The 21,861-nt window shown below is 41.1% G+C and overlaps 1 protein-coding gene across 1 annotated transcript; it reads right to left on the bottom strand.

Annotated features, from left to right (window-relative positions):
• Nucleotides 1-88: 88 nt before the first annotated feature.
• On the bottom strand, nucleotides 89-21,859 carry LOC108176477 (protocadherin beta-15). Its single transcript, XM_070076222.1, has one exon. The coding sequence runs from the start codon at nucleotides 19,543-19,545 to the stop codon at nucleotides 17,110-17,112; it is 2,436 nt and encodes an 811-aa protein (XP_069932323.1). The 5' UTR covers nucleotides 19,546-21,859; the 3' UTR covers nucleotides 89-17,109.
• Between the last annotated feature and the right edge of the window lie 2 nt (nucleotides 21,860-21,861).

The raw sequence follows: 21,861 nt of genomic DNA, 5'->3' as shown, positions 1-21,861 counted from the left end.
CTTCTTCCTTTTAAATATTTGTGCCTTTTAGTTATTTTTCTTGAATTTTTGCATTGACTAGATTCTCCATTATAACAAACGAAAGCAGTGAAAACATTCTTGTCTTTAATCTTAAGAAAAAAGCATTCAACATTTCAACCTTAAGGATAACCTTAGTTGTAGGATTTTGGTAGATGTTCTTTTACATAATGAAGATATTTCCATCCTCTGGGTATGCTGAGAGGTTTCACAACACTGCATTATGAAATTTTCAGACTATCATGCATCTATTGAAATAACAAATTTTCTCTTTTGTTAATATGACAAATTACCTTGCTTTAATTTAGCAATACTATATGTTTATCATTTGGAGTTTTTAAAATTCAGTTTAGAGAAACAGAAACCTCCTAAAACACACCATAAAAATCAACAAGGAGCTTATTTCTTTCCAAGGAAAGTCCAGAAATGGGCAGTAAAGGATAGTGTAGTCACAACAGGGGAACAAGCTTACAGTTTTCTTTGTATGTTTTGCTGGAGCACTGTACAACTCAGAGAAACAAGTTATTGAAGGATTATGGGAAGTTCATGTCAACACAGAAATTAGACCTTTTACAAATGTGAATACATGGAAGATAGAATATTAGAGAAAAACAGTGGTATAAATGTGTGAGTTTAAACCTGTAAAGAAATTCAAGCAGCTGTGCATGTCTAGCCACCAAAGCGGAACCATGAAGAATGAGCTAATGGAGATATTTGTGGAAGATACAACCTGTGAGAGAACTGAAGTTAAGTGCTTGGTGATTGGCTCGGTGTTGATGTTCTTCAGTACAGCCAGTAGTCAGGAAGACAAGCCAAAGATTCCAAACTGATGAACACTTCTGGGTCTGTAGAAACAGATCAATCTGCTTGCTACTGACAAATCCTTCAGAAATTGCTTCTTCTTCATTTCTCCATCCCAAATTCTCATTCCTGTTCCCCTTTGTCCAGCTCTAGCATGTGTCATACAGCAAGTGCTCTGGAGAATGCATTTCTAAGCCTCATGTCACAAAAGCCAGCACAACCATCACGACCATTGTTTTTCATCCTCAGGGCTGCAAGGTCTCTTTCAAATTTGCAGTGTTGTCTCCAACTCAAAGCAGCAGCAAAGTACAAAAGGTTCAATTACCAAGTAGGATGAAATTATCCCTTTGCAATAACTTTGCACATTTTTTTTTCTTTCTGACAGGCAGAGTGGACAGAGAGAGAGAGAGAGAGAGAGAAAGGTCTTCCTTTGCTGTTGGTTCACCCTCCAATGGCTGCCATGGCCGGTGCACTGTGGCCAGCGCACTGCGCTGATCTGAAGGCAGGAGCCAGGTGCTTTTCCTGGTCTCCCATGGGGTGCAGGGCCCAGGGACTTGGGCCATCCTCCGTTGCACTCCCTGGCCACAGCAGAGAGCTGGCCTGGAAGAGGGGCAACCGGGACAGAATCCAGTGCCCCGACGGGGACTAGAACCCGGTGTGCCGGCGCCACAAGGCGGAGGATTAGCCTAGTGAGCCACAGCGCTGGCCATACATTTTTAATTTCTATCAACTACTTATTGACCAAGACAATTAGTTGTATACTATACACAAAAGTTGCTTAAGATACATATTTCTGTGGTAAAATCAATAACCTGAAAATTGATTAGATCTCTTAGTAAGGAAGAAGAGGGGAATGGATACTAGGTAGGCGATTCCCAAAGTTTGCTACAGTAGGTCAGAAAGAAGATTCCAACAAGTACTAAAGACAGTATCACAATGGCCATATGCAATAATAGTAAAACTAATTTCAAATATACATACTTGCATACCAACTATACTTTACTTCAGCCATAGATCCACTTAATAACTGAAACAATAAAAATCATATACATCAAAATGGTGTAATACAGGTGGAAGGGTACTGGGAACAACAATTATCACCATATAGGTTTTCATTAGAAAACCATAAATTATGAGCTAGGGATTGACTTAAAAGATGAGACACTGATACAGCACTTCCATATTTGTAACATTTAGAGGAATTATCTTCTAGTATAAATTTCCTTATGTGTAGTAACAGAAGAGATGCAGCTGAAGACTTTCCCACATTGCTTACATTCATTGGGGATTTTTTCCAATTTGAACTTTCATTTATTTTTAAAGTATTATGGAAAAAATGAAAGGATTTTATATACTTTTTTAAAGATTATTTATTTATTTGACAGATAGAGTTACAGACAGTGAGAGGGAGAGACAGAGAGAAAGGTCTTCCTTCCGTTGGTTCACCCCCCAAATGGCCGCCATGGCTGGAGCTATGCTGATCCGAAGCCAGGAGCCAGGTGCTTCCTCAGTCTCCCACTCGAGCACAGGGCCCAAGCACTTGGGCCATCCTCCACTGCCCTCCCGGGCCACAGCAGAGAGCTGGACTGGAAGAGGAGCAGCCAGGACTAGAACCCGGTGCCCATATGGGGTTCTGGCGCCGCAGGCAGAGGATTAGCCAAGTGAGCCACGGCGCCAGCCCAGATTTTATATACTCTTTATAGCCCTATCTCCTAGTATGAATTCTCACTTGCTGAGTAAGGAAGGAACACTGGAAGGTTTTCCCACATTCTTTGAACTTAGGTTATTTCTCTTCAGTATGTGTTCTCACATGTGCATCAAAAAGTGAGGAATTATACTTACCCACATTTCTTATACTTATGGTTTCTCTCTTAAGTGAATTTTCATGTCTTTGAAATTATTAGATGTTAAAATTTTCCAACACTCTTTTTATCAATAGACATTCTTCTGAGTGTTAAGTTCTCAAGCATTTTCTAAGGAATGAGGAACAAATGAAGGCACTGTTCCATTTTGTATATTCACTGTTTGTATTAGGGTTCTCCAGTGAAACGGTCATTATGATGAAGAGAGAGAAAAATAAAGCAGGGTGTTTACTAAGGAGATGACTCATGTTATTATATGACGAGTTCTACAAATCGCCATTTGAAAACAGGAGAACCGGTATATCTAATAGTATGTGTCAATCCACATCTGAAGGCCTAAGAACCTGGGAGACAGCTGCTGGTACAGGTCCCAGAGTATAAACGTGAGAGAACCTGGAGTTCTAACATTCAATGGCAAGAGATAGACGTCTCAGTTCCAGAACAGAGAGGTAATTTGCCTTTCCATTGACTTCTCTTTTTTTAAGATTTATTCATTTCATTTGAAAGGCAGAATTACAGAGAGGTAGAGGGAGAGAGAGAAAGAGAGGTCTTCCATCTACTGGTTCACTTCCCAAACACCAGAGCTGGGCCGATCTGAAGCCAGGAGCCAGGAGCTTTTTATGGGCCTCCCACACAGGTGCAGGGGCCTAAGGACTTGGGTCATCTTCTACTGCCTTCCCAGGTCATAGCAGAGAGCTGGATCAGAAGTGGAGCAGCTGGGTCTCGAACCGGCTCCCATATGGGATGCCGGCACTAAGGGCAGTGGCTCTACCCGCTAAACCACAGTGCCAGTCCTTCCACTGACTTTTTGTTATATCTGAGACCTCAACTTATTGGATGGTACCCAGGCACATTGTACGAGGGCAGATCTTACTCAGCTGTTAAAATGTCGGTCTCCTCTTGAAACACCCTCACAGACATCCAGAAATAATGCTTTTCCAGTTATGCAGGTGTTGAGTCCAGTTGACACCTAAAATTAACCATAACATGGCATTTCTCTCTGAAGTGCATTATCACAAGTATAGTAAAATATGAATAAATGGAGCATTTATTACATCATTTACAATCATAGATTCCCAAGTAGTTAATTATTAAAGGGATAAGAGAAACTATAAGTATTAACACACTCCTCACAAGCAAATGGCTGCTTTCTGTTTTTTTCCTCTCTTGTAGATTAAACTTTGAAGAGTAAGAGAAGGCTTTCTCACATTCCTTAGATTCATAAGACCTCTCTCCGATCTGAGATAGTACACATAATGTAAGGGAGGGTAAATATATAAGGACTTCCTCATATTATTTTATATTCATGGATGTACTTCCAATATGAGTTCTCACATGTGCCCTAAAAATGAAGGGTAATGAAGGTTTCCACTATGTTTTACATTCACAGGCTCTTTCTACAGTAAGAATTTTCATATTTTCTAACAGATCAAATAAAATGGAAAGCTTTTTCACATTCGTTACCTCCACTGTGAGTTCTTACATGGACATCGATGGATAAAGAAGGAATAAAGGCTTTCCTATATTTGTTCTATATTTATAATACTCCTTTTCAATGTAATTTTTTCAAGTCCTAAGATAAAAAGGACATGTGAAGGGTTCCCTAAATTCCCATTGATTGTACCCAGTTTGAATGAGCCCTTACCTTAACAAGTGAATAGTCAATGAAATCTTTCTCATATCCACTGAATTCATATGATTTCTCTACAGTATGAGTTCTCTAATGTACATTTATATTTGAAGTCTGGCAGGAGGCTTTTTCATTTTAAGGGCCTTAATTTTATTTCTCTGTTTGAAATGTCTTCTAAACAGTAGATACCCAAGTCTTTTTGGGAGATTTTCCAATTTGATTATATTCATAGAGATTCTTTACCATATGAATTCTCAAACATTTTTATTGGGTCTTGCAATGATTTTCTGTGCTAGTGCAAAAAGGATGAGGGATACATCATTGGAAGTTTTGTTACATGGTAGGTAAAGTAGTTTAAGGTGAACTGTGAAAAGGAAAGGCCATGTATCAGTATTCTTAGAAGAAATAACTCTAAAAATGTTATAGCTAAAGGTCAACTAAGGATATAAAATGATATACAAAAAAAACCACAATTTAACCAAAAGAAAAGAGACAATAAGAAATGAAGGAATGGAAAACAGCGTCCATGAACAAAAAAGGAATATATACAAGCATATAAATAATTACATTACATAAAATAGAATACATTATTAAATCAGGAATAATATTTTATAAAAAAGCAAAACTGAACTCTATGTGATTTATGAAAGATGTGCATTAGATATAAACACAGGGTGAAATAAAAGGATGGGAAAGTATATATCATGTAAACCCTAAGCATTAGAAATACAGTGTAATTATATTAATTTCAGAAAAACAGAAACTAGAGAATTAAGGGGACAGTTCATAATTATGAGTGACAATTCATGAAGAAGATAAAAAAATCCCACTAATGTGTGCATCTAATAACATAGCTTCAAAATATATGAGTTTATAAAAACCTAGAGCCAAAAGCAGATATAAACACACAATACAAGTTGAATAATGTAACATTTTTCTCTTAATAAGTTATAGAACATGTAGGGAGAAGTTCAGAATAAAGAAGATCTACACATCATCAATAAATTTGGTTTAATTGATATTTACAGAACACTACACTCAACAACTGTAGAATATACATTTCTTTGAAGTGCATATGGGAAATTCACCAAGATAACTCACATGTTGTATAATTTTTAAAAAGTGACTCATAATATATATTACAAAGGATTTAAATCACACAAAGTATGTTCTCAGAGCAAAACAGAACTATTTCGCATAACAAAAATGATATTCTTAGTAGGAGATTAAGCAACATACTTCTGAAAGTTAACCCATGGATCAAAGAGAATACAACTGGGAAATTACAGATAAATTAAAAGTGAGTGGTAACTTAAAACACAGCAAATCAAAATTTATGAAATGCTACTTGTGAAGTATACAGACAGAAATATATATAGCTTTAGTTTATATTTTTACATATTTTAATTTACACTAGAGGAGAAAGGCTTAGAACCAATGATCTAAGCTTCCAGAGAAGCTACAGAAAGAAAACTAAATTCAAAGTAATATATAAACATATATCAAAATGGAAGAGTAGAAATCAGTGAAACAGAAAACATAAATTAATAGAAAAAATAGCAAAGCCAATGGTTAGTTCTACAAGATTAATAACATTGATGCACTCACAACAACACTGAAAAAGATAAAAGGAGTGAAAACAAATGATCAACATCCAGAATGAAAGTGAGATATAATTACAGTTTTTAAATATAGTGTAAAGATGAGAAAGGAATATTATCAATAACTTCCTGCTAATAAATTCAACATCTCAGATAAAATGAACAATTTAAAAAAAATTCAAGATGCCAACTAATACAAGAGGAAACAGAAAAGTCAGAATTACAATCAATGTATTTAAGACATTGAGTTTTCGATTTTAACACTTCCCACACACACAAAAAAAATGTTACCTGATAGCTTATGTGGTAAATTTGATCAAACAAATAATGAAGACACCGTAATTATCTTATACAAATTCATAACATAGAAGAAGAAACAATTAACTCATTTTATGAGACCAGAATAATGCTTAAAACTCAAATTTGATAAGGGTATTAAAGAGAAATAACTGTCAACCAATATCCTTCCTGAACATAGTTGCAAAAACTTTCAACAAAATTAGCACTCTAAATCTAATAGCTAATACTTTTCATACCACTGTATGTCACCTGGAAGAAAACCATGTAACCCATTTGCCTGGTCAGTCATGGTCATTGTTTCATTCCCAGTGTGGACTCCAGCTCATCAGATCTGTTCAGATATCTTTGTATTTTTCCACTATTACTCTTGCTATCCCATATTCAGAATGGCAAGTGATTTGTTTCAGATTTCACTGCTCAAACTCCACCTGTGAATGCCACCTCTACCACAGTGATGGCCGCTTGAACTTGCAAGTTGGAAACAACCATAAACCAGAACAAAGATGAGGCAAGTGTCTCAGATGCAAAATTTAAGGGATCTCCCAAAATCTTCATAGTAAAAATAAATACTATTTAATATAATATTCTTCAAAATCAAATTTAACATAAAAATTCATGAGACAAAAATATAAAAATTTTAAATAAATACAGGAACCACTTCACATTTGTACACATTGGCCTCGTTAACCTCACACTAATTCCAACCCTGTCAGATACCATTTTCAGTATTATTGTTTCCTTATTCAATTCAAGGGGGAGTTTACAAATGACCAAGTCTACTACCTTACAGATTCCTTTCTGGACTATTCCCCTTCAAGGCCAAAAGGGTCATGAAAATTCTATATATGATAATGTTGGAGTTACTAAGTTTACAAAAAGAAAAATTCCTTTAGTTTGCATATATGATATCTTCTATACTATTTTGCTAATGATAACCTAATTATACACATTCAACCAATAAAGGAAAATATGCTAATGTGGAAAAGTTATGGAAAAGCAATGATATTCTGTGTATACTCTGCATACACTGCTTCTCCACCATCTTCCAAAGCCACCCCCAACACACAGACACATACACGTACATTCACATTCTCCGGGTATAGCTGTGGAGTTCTAAAATTGTTTGAAGCATCACATTCACATATCATGACATATTTTTTATTTTTTGAGACTATGTGATAACTGGAATTAATATTCTTTTCAAGGAATTCCAGGTCAATCTAAGACAGACAAAAAATATTAGCCCTTTAGGGATGCCTTTAGCTTCTATACTTTATCAATAAAATATTTGTAAAGCAAGATAAGAAAGGAGTACTACTGACACATTGTAGTCTCTGGGCCTATTTCAGAGTGTACATTTCTGTATATGAATTAATCTAAATATCATTTGGAAAAGTTAAGAGAATGACTAAATCTAAAAGCACTAGAAATGAGCATCCTTATCTCATTTGACATTAAAATTAATATTAATTGGAAAATAACAATCAATGCCTCAAGAGCCAGGGACTACCCTTGAGGATTAGACACTAGTATAAATAGACTGAAGGGAGTATCTCCTGCTTTCTAGTCCATTAACAAATGTACTGGAGACAAATGCCTGGTTGTTCAAAGTAATTCAGCTACCATCTATCTGTTGCCCTGATTGTGCAGTAAAGCTTCTTTAATTTTTGTGGACAAATAAACATCTAAGAATTATGAAAAGGAAGTTAACTGTGACTCCCTTAACTTCAAATCACTGGTGTTGGTGAATACTGATATATACAAATATTTACTTACCTCCCTTTATCCTGGGGAAGGCATGTATCTCCTATACCCCTTGCAATCATAGAAAACAAATGCTAGCAGTCATAATCAAACATCTCCTACTTTCTGGCCCCATTTTATTGCTGATATAAGCCACCAGAATTTATTATAACTAGCAACGGCATGAGTTAGTTTATATTAATAAAAGGAATTTTAGTTCTTGAAATATGTGTGGGAGTTTTCCTATTTAGAGGAAGCTGGTTTTTAGTGAAAGAAGGAAAGTGGCAGGCAGAAGAAAGTAAATCACATAAAGGATAGATAAAATGGCTTTTAAAGTCCTTGTAATTGCTTGTCTTAAAGTCTTCCCCGTCAATCAGTTTTATTTCTAAACATATCCTAAATTACATTATAGGGGTTGACACTGTAGTTTAGTAGGCTAAGCCTCTGCCTATGGCACCGGCATCCCATATGGGTGCCAGTTCTAGTCTCAGCTGCTCCTCTTCTGATACAGCTCTCTGATAACAGCCTTGGAATACAGTAGAAGATGGACCAAGTGTTTGGGCCCCTACCCCTGCGTGGGAGACCTGGAAACTCCTGATTCCTGGCTTCAGACACACCCAGCTCCAGCCATTGTGGCCAGGTGGGGAGTGAACCAGTACATGGAAAATCTTTCTTTTCTCTTTCTCCCTGTCTGTAACTCTACCTCTCAAACAAATGAAATAAAAATCTTTTAAAACATTACATTTTAAGTCCCAATATCCTGTCAATGAATTCTGTTTCTTTTTCTTGAACTAGTATAACTGGATTTCTGTTGCTTGCACCAAAAGAATTTGGACTAACACAGAAGTTGTCTGCATTACATTTTCTGTTACCATAAAAGGCATTTCCAAATGGGATGTTTAAATCAGTCCATGAAAATGTGTGAAAGGATATATGATTTCAAAGAGGGTTTTCAAAGTTGAAAGCAGTTGAAACAATTTGAGGAAAAAGCTTTGGAGACATTAGTAGAGCTGGACAAAGTTCCTTCAAGAAGCATGCTCAGGAATATATTTAAGCTTCATTATTTGTGTCTGCCAAAATTATGGATGTCTGCCTTTCTGGGACAGACAAGATTTTAAAATAATCGTCAGAAATTTCCAACCAGAAAGAGACAAAATTTGGCCAAAAAAAGTCATATGTTGGGGCTGGCACTGTGGTGTAGAGGGTAAAACTGCTGCCTGCAGTGACGGCATCCCATATGGGCGCTGGTTTGAGTCCTAGCTGCTCCACTTCTGATCCAGCCTGGGAAAGCAGTGGAAGATGAACTAAGTCATTGGGCTCCTGCACCCACATGAGAGACCTGGAAGAAGCTCCTGGCTCCTGGTTTCAGATTGGTCCAGTTCTGGCCATTGTGGCCACTTGGGGAGTGAACCAGTGGATGGAAGACCTCTACCCCTCTCTCTTTCTCTCTCTCTCTGCCTCTCCTTCTCTCTGTGTAACTCTGACTTTCAAATAAATAAATCTTTTTTAAAAAGTCATATGTCTTTTTATTTCATGTCAAACTTAATGTCCAAACAATGTTGGAGTATTTATAGAACTACCCGTTTGGGCATTTTCAATTATTTAAATATCACTGGTTGAAGTGATATTTTTTTGAGAGGCAGATACATAATACACACACACAAAGGGACAGAGAAAGTGAGTGAGCTTCCATGCACTGATTCCCTCCCCAAATGCTTACAACAAGAGAGCTGAAGCCAGGAATCAGGAGCTCAATTCATGGCTCCCACATGGATAACGGGAGCACAATTAATTGAACCATAACTAACACCTCCCCATTTAGAAGGAAGGCTGGAGTTACCAACTGGTGCTGGGGCTCAAAGCCAGGTACTCTGACGTGGATTATGGTCATCCTAACTGATACTTTAACTTCCAGGACAAATGCCTGCCCCTAAGCATTCCTGGGTTTTGACCTGTTCACCCACATTGCAGTGATTCATGACACAAGAGGGTTACCCCCGCATGTGGAATTTCCAGGCGATTGCCCCAGTACTGGAGACAATATTCTGATTAATTTTTTTACATTTCCCTGCATAAAGGCCATCAGTTTTTCCTCAAATTTCTGGATATAAAGTATTGCAAACAAGGCAGTCCCTCAGCTAAATTTCCATTAAACGCCACCAAACTGAACTCTCAGTGAATGCTATTTTGCTTTGTTTGGGAAAAAAAGACACAAGTTTCTCCCTATATAGATTGGCAATACATACACATGAAAGCTATTTCCTATTTTAGTCCCTATACTCTGCTGGCTTTACAGGAGTAGGCACTGGATTATCTTCATGTCTGCTTTTTTTTGTGAAGAACATGGAGTTGATCTAGAATTTATGAGATCCATTAGTGGATTATTCCATGAAAACTCAACAACACTCCATCACGATTTCATAACATCTGGAGATACCACCATGGCAAAACTTACAACTTTTAAGAAGATATTTTTTCAGAAATACAACCATGAGTCATAGTGGGGTTATTTCACATATATTCATAGAGCAGTACTGGCTACATTGTTGTTAGGTTTGAACAGGATTTGGCTCCACAAACTCATGTAGATGTTTAAACCTCAAAGTCTTATGTTGATAGTTAATGGATTAATGTTAATGGTTAATGGATCAAGAGTGGAGACCATCTAATTCTGGTGTATGGAGGTGCTTCTTTTTTTTAATTTTTTTTTTACAGGGCAGAGTGGATAGTCAGAGGGAGAGACAGAGAGAAAGGTCCTCCTTTTGCCATTGGTTCACCCTCCAATGGCCACCATGGCTGGCGCGCTGCAGCCGGCACACCGCGCTGATCCGATGGCAGGAGCCAGGCGCTTATCCTGGTCTCCCATGGGGTGCAGGGCCCAAGCACTTGGGCCATCCTCCACTGCACTCCCTGGCCACAGCAGAGAGCTGGCCTGGAAGAGAGGCAACCGGGACAGAATCTGGCACCCCAACCGGGACTAGAACCCGGGGTGCCAACGCCGCAAGGCGGAGGATTAGCCTAGTGAGCCGCGGCACCGGCCTATGGAGGTGGTTCTAATAGGAGGTCTTTAGGTCCCTGAGTGCCTACCCTCAGAAGGGAGTGCTTGTGAGACAGTTGGATATATAAGCTGGCCATGCTCTCCTCTTTCTCTCTGGCCTACCATGAGATCATTCTTCTGCCATTCTCTGGCCCCTTCAGATGTTTGAACCAATGGAGTTGCTCAGTCTTAGACTCTGAATCCCTAAAACTGTTAAACTGAAATAAACCATCCTTCCTCCTATGTAGGTTCTCTTAGGTATTTTAGTTAAAGTATCAAAAAGCTGACCAATATAACTGTCAAGAATAATTTCCATGTTTGTGCTAGCAGTACTAGACTAGAAGTAGCATCATGATGTTTGCAACAGTGGTCTGGAAGACAGAAAAGAGATACTACAGCCTACTTTCATTATATGAAAAACAGGGCAGAGGGAGATTCTCAATTTTTTCCCTTATTTACATGTTTGTGGAAAGAATTCAGGTTCTCTCCACTTTACAGTTACCGGAATAAGGCACTGTCCACCTTAATAATCCCGTTACACAACCATAAATACATAAATATCCCAAACTTGGTTTGGGGAGAATACAGGCAAGCAAGAGAAATAAAGAAAAAAGGTTCAGTGCCTTAGGTTTATGGTATAAAAGATAAGTTGGGACTAAAAGAAATCTCAAAGGAAATCAAAAAGGTTTGGAGAATAAAATAGGAGGTAAAATGCATGGTTGTGTTAGTACTAATGGAAGAGTACCCTGGTAGCTTCCAAGAAAGTTTATTTATTATTCTTAACTCATTCATTAATAAACATTGACTTTGGGATTGGCGCTGTAGTATAGCAGGTAAAGCTGCCAACTGCAATGTTGGCATGCCTTATGGGCACGAGTTTACAGCCTACCCGCTCCACTTCTGATCCAGATCTCTGCTAATGTGCTTGGGAAAGCAGCAGAGGGTGGTCCAAGTGCTTGGAACCCTGCCACCTACATGGGAGACCTGGAAGAAGCCCTTTGCTCCTGGCTTCAGACTGATCCGATCAGTGGATGGAAAATCTCTCTCTCTATCCCTCTCTCTGTAAACTCTGCCTTACAAATAAATAAATCTTTTAAAAATAAACACTGACTTGTCACTTATAGTCAAGACTACTCAAGATAGTCTTGACTTGCTGTGTCACAGGATATAATTTGTTTCTGATCCTTCCACCAGTTATATTTTACCAAAATATTTACGTTAGTTAGCTGCTTAGGAAGGTTTTCAGGATTTATTTTACTAAGTACAATTTTTGATCCTGCTACCTCCCTGCCTGGAAAGCAGGTATTCTGAATCACTGCATAAACATCACAGTCCTCTTTCTTGGGACACTATTAATAAAGGTTTTAAAGTACGCCTGATGGGGCCAGCGCTGTGGTACAGTAAGTTAATCCTTCACCTGCAGCACTGGCATCCCATATGGGCATGGGTTCTAGTTCCGGCTGCTCCTCTTCCAGTCTAGCTCTCTGCTGTGGCTCGGGAGGGCAGTGGAGGATGGCCCAACTGCTTGAGCCCCTGAACCCACATGGGAGAACTGGAAGAAGCTCCTGGCTTCGGATCAGCGCAGCTCCAGCTGTTGCAGCCATTTGGAGAGTGAACCAACGGAAGGAAGACCTTTCTCTCTGTCTCTCCCTCTCATAACTCTACCTCTCAAATAAATAAATAAATCTCAAAAAAAAAAATAAAGTATGCCTGGCATTTATTGGTTCGCTTTCTTCATTTTATTGTCCAAAACTCAATTTTCGGGGATTCTACCAGTCAGGAATATTCCTTTGAAAGGTCAGTAAGTTTTGTATGTTTGTCACTCTCCCTCGATAATGTCTAAGGGAAAGCAAAGCTACTTTTCTGAGAAGCATGTCACACATCTACAATAGCCTGAGACCTAGCCAGGCAACTGTGTACACAAACCTCACCTGTGAGAAGGAGATATCTGGTCAGTGTGGAACGTGTTTGTCCGTACTCAACAGAACACACAACTACAGCTGCTGATCTACATCACACAACAGAAAGCATGCGAGAAAGCAGTATAAGATTGCTATAATAGCTCAATGATGCTAACGGAAATTCAGGCGCTTTCCGTTTTATCATACTTGGTGTTAGGGCTTTGTCTTGTGATATTCATTTCATGGTTATAAGTTGGCTGCTTCATCTCCTTTTACTTCCTATTATCTTGCCAGTGAAGAAAAAGGAAGAAGGGCAAAGAGCCTGAAGAACATCCACCTCACACTAGGCCTTTGGAGAATCTCTTTCTTGAGCCCTGTGCTGTGGGAGGGAGGCTGGGGTGGGAAGTATCACCATGTTATGTACATAGGAACTACATGAAATTTGTTCACCTTATATAAATTTTTTTAAAACCCATATTATTTATTCCCTTTAGTATCTGGTATGAGTAAAATGATTAATAAACCTTTAAAACTGAAAAAGTCCTGTCCCCTAATTATATTTTTGTATCACTGACAATAATGGAGTCATATGACAATCCTACCTGAAGGGATAATGGAAATATGAATATTTTGCCTAGAGTAGGAGAAGCTAAAGAAAAAATGGGGCACAGAAATGGCTTTAGCAGCCACTTGTTTTACTTTTCTATTGCTGCTGTAACAAATTACTACAAAATTAATGTTAAAAAATAATGTACTATCCTACAGATCCAGATCCAGAGGTCAGCAGTCTGAGATGTGTTACGGATGGGCGCTCCTTGCAGGTCGCTCCACAGGGGAATCCACTGACTCGCCTTATCCAGCTTCTAGAGGCTGCCTGTATCTGCCCCACACCCATCTTCAGTGTCAGTAATGAACAGTGGAGCCTTTGTCACATCACACCATACTGATACCCTTTCTCTGCCTTCTTTATTAAGAGTTCCTGGGATTACACTGGGTCCAACTGGATAATCTACAATATTCTCCTTATTTTGTGGAAAGCTGGTTATTAATCTTGACTGCACAGCAACTTTAATTCCCCTCTGACACACACATATTTACAGGTTCTGGGGACTAGGACAAGGACATATTTGGGAGGTCACTAATTCAGAATACATCATCTGGCTTTCAAAGATTCACATTCATTCCAGGTAAAAATCCATTCACCCATTCCAATATTCCCAAAGATATCTCATTACAGCACCAACCAAAGCCCAAAATGTCATCTAAGTCTCATCAGTTCAAAAATCATCATCTAAAGTGTATAAATCAGGTATGGGTAAGACTCTAGACATCCTGCACATAATTTCTCTCTATCTCTGGATCTGGGAAACTAAGTAAGTCACCTGTCACCACCACCCTCATAACATACAATGTTAAGACAAGCATGGGACAACAGTTTTGGACACCAGCTCAAAAATGGCTACAAATGAAAAGTAAAAAGTGATCACCTGTCTGAGAAAGGTAGTAAACCATCTAGGAAAACCCAAGACTTTCAAGACTTGAGACTGATCCTCTGTGGGCTGGGCTTCAGGCTCCATTCTTTAAACTATTCTTCCCTTCTCATTAGAGGGCGTACACGTTTTCAAGGAAGTCGTTGTCTAAGTCTGTTTCTTCCTTATAAAATCTGGATGCACAAAATCCTTCTTTAAATTTTCCCCCTCTATCCCTTTCAAAGCTGTTAGCATTTTTGCTGATAAAACATTCACGAACACCTTATGAATCTCCTGCGTATGTCGCAGGGATTAAGTTCATTAGATAAGAAATTTATTAGTAGTTCTTTCCTGAATAATTCCCTGTATATGCTGCTGAGGTGGCTGAAGATGTCCATGAGTCAGAGGCCTAGACTCTTCAAAAAGCTTTCTGTAAGTTCGACTACTCTAAAATGTTGTCCTGCTATAATCCTGGCTTTCTCTCCAGAACATGTTCTCCTGACAGTGGATCTCCTAATTTTAACATCTTTTTGCAATCTGAATAGACTGACAATTACCCCAATCATCAAATCTTAGTTCCCTTGTGCTTAAAATTTCTCCCTTCAACCTAATTCCTCTATTTTCCCTCTCACATTGTACCATAGGCAGCAAGCAGAAGACAGACAGCACTTTCAGTCCTTTGCCCAGAAATATTTTCGGCTAAAAATCCAAATAAATTGCTCACAAGTTCTTCCCACATAGCTGCACAGTTCAGCTAAGTTTTAAACAGCTGTTTAAAAGTATTCGCTAAGCCTCCAAGTAGCTTTAATATTTATAATTTTACCACAGTCTGCTTAAAATGATTTAAGTATTCTCTAATGGAGTATTTGTCCGCCAAGCTCCTCACTCGTTCTGGGCCCTCACTATATTTATATCAATACTATATTTGTGTTTATACTAACAGTCTTCCAAAGCAATCTAGGATTTTTTCTATCATATTTCTCAAAATTCTTCCTGTCTATCCACTGCCCCATTCAAAAGCCACCTCTACATTTTTTATGTATTTGTTACAGCAGCACCCATTTCTAGGTACCAAAATTTATCAGCCAGGGTTCAAATGGAGAAACAAAGGCAACAGAAGATAGATATGAAGAGATTTATTGCAAAAAGTGACTTATTTGTGGGAACTGGCAAGACAGGACTAAAATCTGTGTGGCGGGCTTGAAGGGAGGGCAAGCTGCGGCTCCAGGCACAGTTACAGCTGCTGTCCTATGTAGAATGACTTCTTCCTCTCAGGGAAGGCTCAATTCTTCTTTCCAGGCCTTTCGACTCACTGAATCAGGCCCATTCGATTGCCTAAAATAATTCTCCTATTTTAAATTCATGTGATTAGCAATCTTAATTCCACTCCATTCTTAATTCTTAATTCCCCCCTGCAATATAATATAACATGTTCACAGTTTCCTTAGAGGGACATTATTTTGCTCACTACACCATTCTATCCCATCTGCAAGGCTGAAAGGCTCCTGGAGCTAAACAGAGGATTCCTGACAACAGATAAAACTATTTCTCCAAATCACTCATCTCCTTCACCAACATATCCTTCAATACATTTTTATTTGGTTAACTATTATTAATTTTAAAATGTATTTTTAAAAATTCCTTACCAACCAAAACAGTGGCATTACTCAAAGGCCAGTAGACTCTGGCATGCTGTACCACCAGAAGCTCCTCCAAGCCCAGAATTTGGAGTACACTTGAGAATTTCTCTGTCACTGCAAGAGGCAGTTGCAGGAAATGCATTACTTGGTCCCCAAGGCTACTGGCCTAAAAGAAACACCTTCCACACAATCACGGTGGGTATCATTAAACACGTCTAGTGCCTTACTAGGACCCTAACTTGAGTTAGACATAGGGAAGAACCCATAAATCTTTCTACATTAATTTAGATGAGAGGGAACACATGATGCAGCTATATCTTCACACGATAACATATTTGTTAAGAGTGAAAGTTTAATGATTTGTGATTTTGAATTAAATACCTTGAAATTATCAATTCTGCTGCGTATTCAAAAACCAAAAGAGTAGCTTGGAAAGTGGAAGTGATTACACTCTGGGTCTACACCACACAGAAATGGGGATACTGGGAAGTCAGGACAGTGTAAATAATAGAAACTAAAACAATTGCGAAAGTTAAAAAATAACCTATGATAAAAAGGAATCATATATTCTCACATAGTTTCATATAGTGTGAAATGTACTTTTAAAATTACAATTATATCGGGGTGTTAACTGTCATCCTGTAAGAATGAGTACCAAAAGTTCAATAATATGGAATTTTTTTATATAAATTAGTTACTAGTAATACAATAATTGGAAAATGATTACAATGACGACAACGGTACCAAGAAAACAACAACATTACCAGGGAAATTAGAAAATATAAAAAGAAACACAGTTGAAGATTATACGGTTAAAAAAAAAAAAAAAGGAAAACGTGAAAAGCTAAGGAGACAAACTAACATGACCAGAGCAGAAGATTCGGAGGTTTAAATTGATCCAGAACGTTCCAACATGCTCTGACTTCTTTTGAGTTCTGGCCTGGAATATGGGGGAAACTAGGGTTGGAAAATCTGAACAAAACTAATCTCAGAGTCCCCATCAGACACACGTAACACAGAGTGCCAACATGCATCAATACCATGTAACTTCAAGTCCAAAGAGACTTGCAAACCTAATCAGCAGGAGTTCGTAGGTTAATCAAATACTTAACTGAATGGGAAGCTGTTCCGAATGCTGAGACGTTCTTCCACGTCGCTCCCAGTGAGCTGCGGAGGGAAGTTGGGGCTAACGGGCTTCATGAACTTGAACTCCCCGGTCCCAGCGTCGCCCGTCAGGCGCACCTCGTACTGGTAGCTGTGCGACAGCGTCCCGCCGCCGCTCACGTCCAGCAGCGGCCCCGGGAAGCGGCCCTCAGCACCCGCGCCGCCGCCGCCGCCGCCAACCGCACACCCCGCCCCAACACCGACACCGCCCGCGCCCGCGCCCGCGCCCGCGCCGCACAGCCGCGCCGCCACCAGCGCCAGCACACTCAGCACCAAGAGCGACGACACCGCCGCCAGCGCCACCACCAGCTGCACCGTGAGCGAGTCGGGCCGCGCCGCCTCGGCCGCCGCCGCCGCCTCGGGCAGCGCCAGGTAGGGCTGCGAGAAGCCGTCCACCAGCAGCACGTGCAGCGTGACGCTGGCCGACAGCGGCGGCTCGCCGTGGTCGCGCACCAGCACCAGCAGCCGCTGCCTGGGCGCGTCGCGCTCGCTCAGCGGCCGCGCCGTGCGCACCTCGCCGCTGTGCGCCCACACGCCGAACAGCCCGGGCTCCGTGGCCTTGAGCAGCTCGAACGACAGCCAGGCGTTCTGGCCCGCGTCGCCGTCCACCGCCACCACCTTGGTCACCAGGTAGCCCGCGTCGGCCGCGCGCGGCACCAGCTCGGGGCAGGCGGCCGAGCCGTTGGCCGGCGGGTACAGCACGGCCGGCGCGTGGTCGTTGGCGTCCAGCAGCTGCACGCGCACGCGCGCCTCGCTGCTCAGCGCCGGGGAGCCGCGGTCGGCGGCGCGCACGCCGAACTCGAAGGCGCGCAGGGCCTCGTAGTCGAGCGCGCGCAGCGCGTACAGCTGCCCGCTGTCCGCGTGCACCGACACGAGCGCCGCCACGTCGGGCTGCTGTGGCGGCGGCAGCAGCGAGTAGGTCACCTGCGCGTTGGCGCCCGCGTCCCTGTCGCTGGCGCTCACGGAGCCGATGAGCAGCCCGGGGCTGTTGTTCTCGCGCACCAGCAGGGTGTAGGCGGCCTGGCTGAAGGTCGGGGCGTTGTCGTTCACGTCGGACACCTGCACCGCGATGTGGTGCCGGGTGGTCAGCCTGGGCGTGCCCAGGTCGGACACGGTGATGGTGATGTTGTACTCGGCCCTGGTCTCCCTGTCCAGCGCCCCATCGGTTACCAGCCAGTACAAATTCTCCACGGAAGGTTTCAGCGTAAATGGAACACCGTCTTGGATGGAGCAAACCATCCTTCCATTTTCCCCAGAGTCTCGGTCTCGAATCCTAAACAGAGCTACTTCCGTGTCGGGAGAATTTTCGGGAATGGGGCTGGTAAGTGATGAAATAGTCAGTTCTGGAGGATTATCGTTAACATCCAGCACCTTAATGGAGACAGAGCATTTTCCAGAAAGCCCCCCGCCATCAGTAGCCTCTATATCTAGCTCGTAGGAAGACACTGACTCAAAATCCAGCTTTTTGATGAGTCGAACTTCTCCGGAAAGGCTGCTTAGCGCAAACGTTTTGCTTATTTCCTGAGAACTATAAATAAGGGAGTAGGAAATCTCCCCATTCGTGCCGGCGTCTAAGTCCCGAGCGGAGACCCTGACAACCAGCGAGCCCACCGGGCTGTTCTCCGGGAGCTGCGCCTCGTAGAGCGGCTGCACAAATGCGGGGGCGTTGTCGTTGGCGTCCAGCACCAGGACGCGGATCCGCGCGTTGCCTGAGCGGGGCGGGACGCCGCCATCCAGCGCGGCGAGTGTTAGGCTGAGCTCCGCCTGCTCCTCGCGATCCAGCTCCTTGTCCAACACGAGCTCCGGGTATTTCCTGCCATCCCCCCGGTGGCGAGTGGAGACATGGAAGTGGGGGTTGGCGCCAATAGCGTAGTTTTGGACGCTGTTGTTGCCCACGTCCATGTCCTCCGCTTTCGTCAGAGGAAACACGGTCCCAGCAGGGCTGGTCTCCTGGATTTTCAGGGTCATTTCTCTTTCAGGAAACTCAGGAGAATGATCGTTTATGTCTCTCAGCAGTAGCTCAACTGGAAATACCTCCACCGGTTTTTTCAGTACCACTTGGAAGTGCATTACACAGGGCTCCGTGAGCCCGCACAGCTCCTCCCGGTCCAGTTTCTCATTTAATAGCAACTGCCCGGTTTGCAGATCAAGCTGCAAGTGTGGACCATTATCCTCAGAGACCACCCGGGCTCCCCGCGCTGCTAGCTCCCGCGCTGCCAGCCCCAGGTCCTGGGCCAGGTTAGTCACCAAAGCGCCTCTCTCGGTTTCCTCCAGCACAGAATAGCGGCGGGGCTCCTGACCCGCCTGAGCCGCTCCCAGTAAAAGAAAGAGAATCAGGACCTGCCTTTGTTTAGGAAAGGGTTCCCCTCCGGCCTCCATCTTGTCTTCCGCATTCGCCTGTCCAGGACCAGGGGCCGGCAATGCCTCCGGGGGCGACGGGATGGAGACGGGGACCGATTTGTCAGTGGATAACCCGTCCGGAAACGTGGGTGAGAAACATTCTCCGAAGACTCACTGGTCCGAGCTCTGCTTCCAGGCTTTTCCCTGCTACTGAAGATCTGAAGTAGAGGTTGCAGCATTTACGCGGCTCTTTTTCTGATGAATTCTTAGCCTGCAGCGCCACCATGCGTTGTTTTTGGTTCCAAAAGAATTGCTAACAATTGTTCTGATACATTGGGGTATTAGGTGTTTGGAAACTGGGGTGAACGCTGTAATCGCTAAATCATGCCGTTAAAATTCTTCTTTCCTTTATTCAAAGAAGTGTTATTGATATCTATGTACCAGGTTCTGAAACACATCAATAAACAACCCAGATTTGGTCCCTACCTTCTGGAGCATGTTGGCTGGGTGGATGTGTTCTGGGGGAAACTGAGGCAGAAGATGACACTATAGCGACCAGTCACCTTGTAAAAACAATAACATACAGCCTGTGATTTCTTAAATTTATCTTACTCAAGAAGTATTAACTGCTCTAGATTTTCTTTCCTATTCTAGGCAGCCTATGTAGCAGAATTATGGTTCCCATTGGTTGGATTACATTGAGAGAAAGGCTGCAAATTCACTCCAGCTTATGATACTCTCTCTACATAAGGTCAGAGAGTTATAGTTTTATAAATTGCGTGAAATATGGGAAAATTTATGTGAAGACATTTCCTGTATATGTTGTCCCGCTTTTTCTTCCTAACACTCACCATATGACATAACATAAATCTATATATTTTTCTCTGTGTCATTCCTGAGCACTAAAAACTTGTTTTGTACCCTGCTGCAGTCCGAACATCTAAAATAATCCCTGGAGCATAATACATCTCGACAAGTATTCTTCGAATGGATCAATGAATGAATTACAATTTTAAAACTCTGACAGATTGATTTTCTTTAGCTGGGACTCCAGTTCATTACAGAAGCTGGATGAAGAAGACAGCATGTTCCCAAATAGGTATTTTTATGCCACTTTGAGTAGTAATTTGAAATAACTCAGAATGATTTAAAATATCTTTTCATTAAGTGGAAAAAGACCCAGATGTTCACTAAGCAGAGAGATACATTACAAATGAAAGAATATAACAAGGTTATAAGTATTCTACAAAAACGGTTTACATCTCTTTTAGACACATTTTATATTGTCAGTGTTCTTTCATCTGCTATTATGACATAACTGATATTGAAAGGGATAATCTTTATAGAGAATTTTCTAAGAATTTCTGTTAAATATTCTAAAAACTGTATCACTGAAAATCCTCTTCAGTTATCCTCAAAATTGTGTATGTTAGGGGCTGGCACTGTGGCACAGTAGATAAGCCTCTCCCTGAGATGCCAGCAGCTCATGTCACAGCACCAGCTCCTGGGAAAGCAGCAGAAGACGGCTCAAAAGTACTTGGGCCCCTGCCACCCACGTAGGAGACCCAAGTGGAGTCCTGGCTTCTGTCTGACTGAGCCTTTATCTGTTTTTCCTTTTCTCTCCACCGCTCTGCCTTGCAAGTAAATGAAACCATCATTTTTAAAAACAGTATACTGTAACAAAAGCTTTGCATGTCCTTTACAGACATGCTAATATTCTACAATCTTTTAAAGTCACAAATGTTAAACAATATGAAAGACACATTTTAAAAATCTCAAGGTAATAAGATCTAACTTACAAATCCATGCAATAAAATCTAAACATGATTTTAACAAGAAAACCCTCCCTCACTTAGCTGTATTAATTAGAAAGAATTTATTAAAAGAGCACTACTGATTTCCAAAAACCCAAAGGAGAAATTATCCTTGGGATAGACTGGAAAATCTACACTGAGGTTACTCTTTGGGCTCTCCACTTCTTGTATCTCAGTGAACTGACTTTCTGTATGTCTTTCAATATATTCAGCCAAACATGACTTAATTTTATTGTTAAGTTCCTAACAGAGAGCCTATATTATATCTAGTTTTTTAAAGCCATTTTTAAAAATACAATCAGATTAGACACAATTTGGATCAATAATGTGTACTACCTTGATCGATTGGCTAAAAACACAGAAAGAGATGTGTCATGGCAAATTAACATGGTTGCAATGGTACCTAAAGAGGAGTTTCCAGAAAAAGAAGGGGTGAGCTGGGAGATGCCAAAAAAGGAATCTATGATTTTAAAATCTTGAGATAATCTAATGATCTTTCAATAATACTAAAATATGCAGTTTCCCAAAAAGTTTCTAGAAA

This window comes from Oryctolagus cuniculus, chromosome 6, assembly GCF_964237555.1.
Source record: "Oryctolagus cuniculus chromosome 6, mOryCun1.1, whole genome shotgun sequence".
Taxonomy (NCBI): Eukaryota; Metazoa; Chordata; class Mammalia; order Lagomorpha; family Leporidae; genus Oryctolagus; species Oryctolagus cuniculus.
The sequence above is the reverse complement of the archived record's forward strand: the minus strand, read 5'-3'. Positions and strand labels throughout refer to the sequence as shown.

What these genes read in the sequence shown, in the direction of transcription:
- LOC108176477 (XM_070076222.1), bottom strand. Translation starts at nt 19,545, where the DNA reads ATGGAGGCCGGAGGGGAACCCTTTCCTAAACAAAGGCAGGTCCTGATT.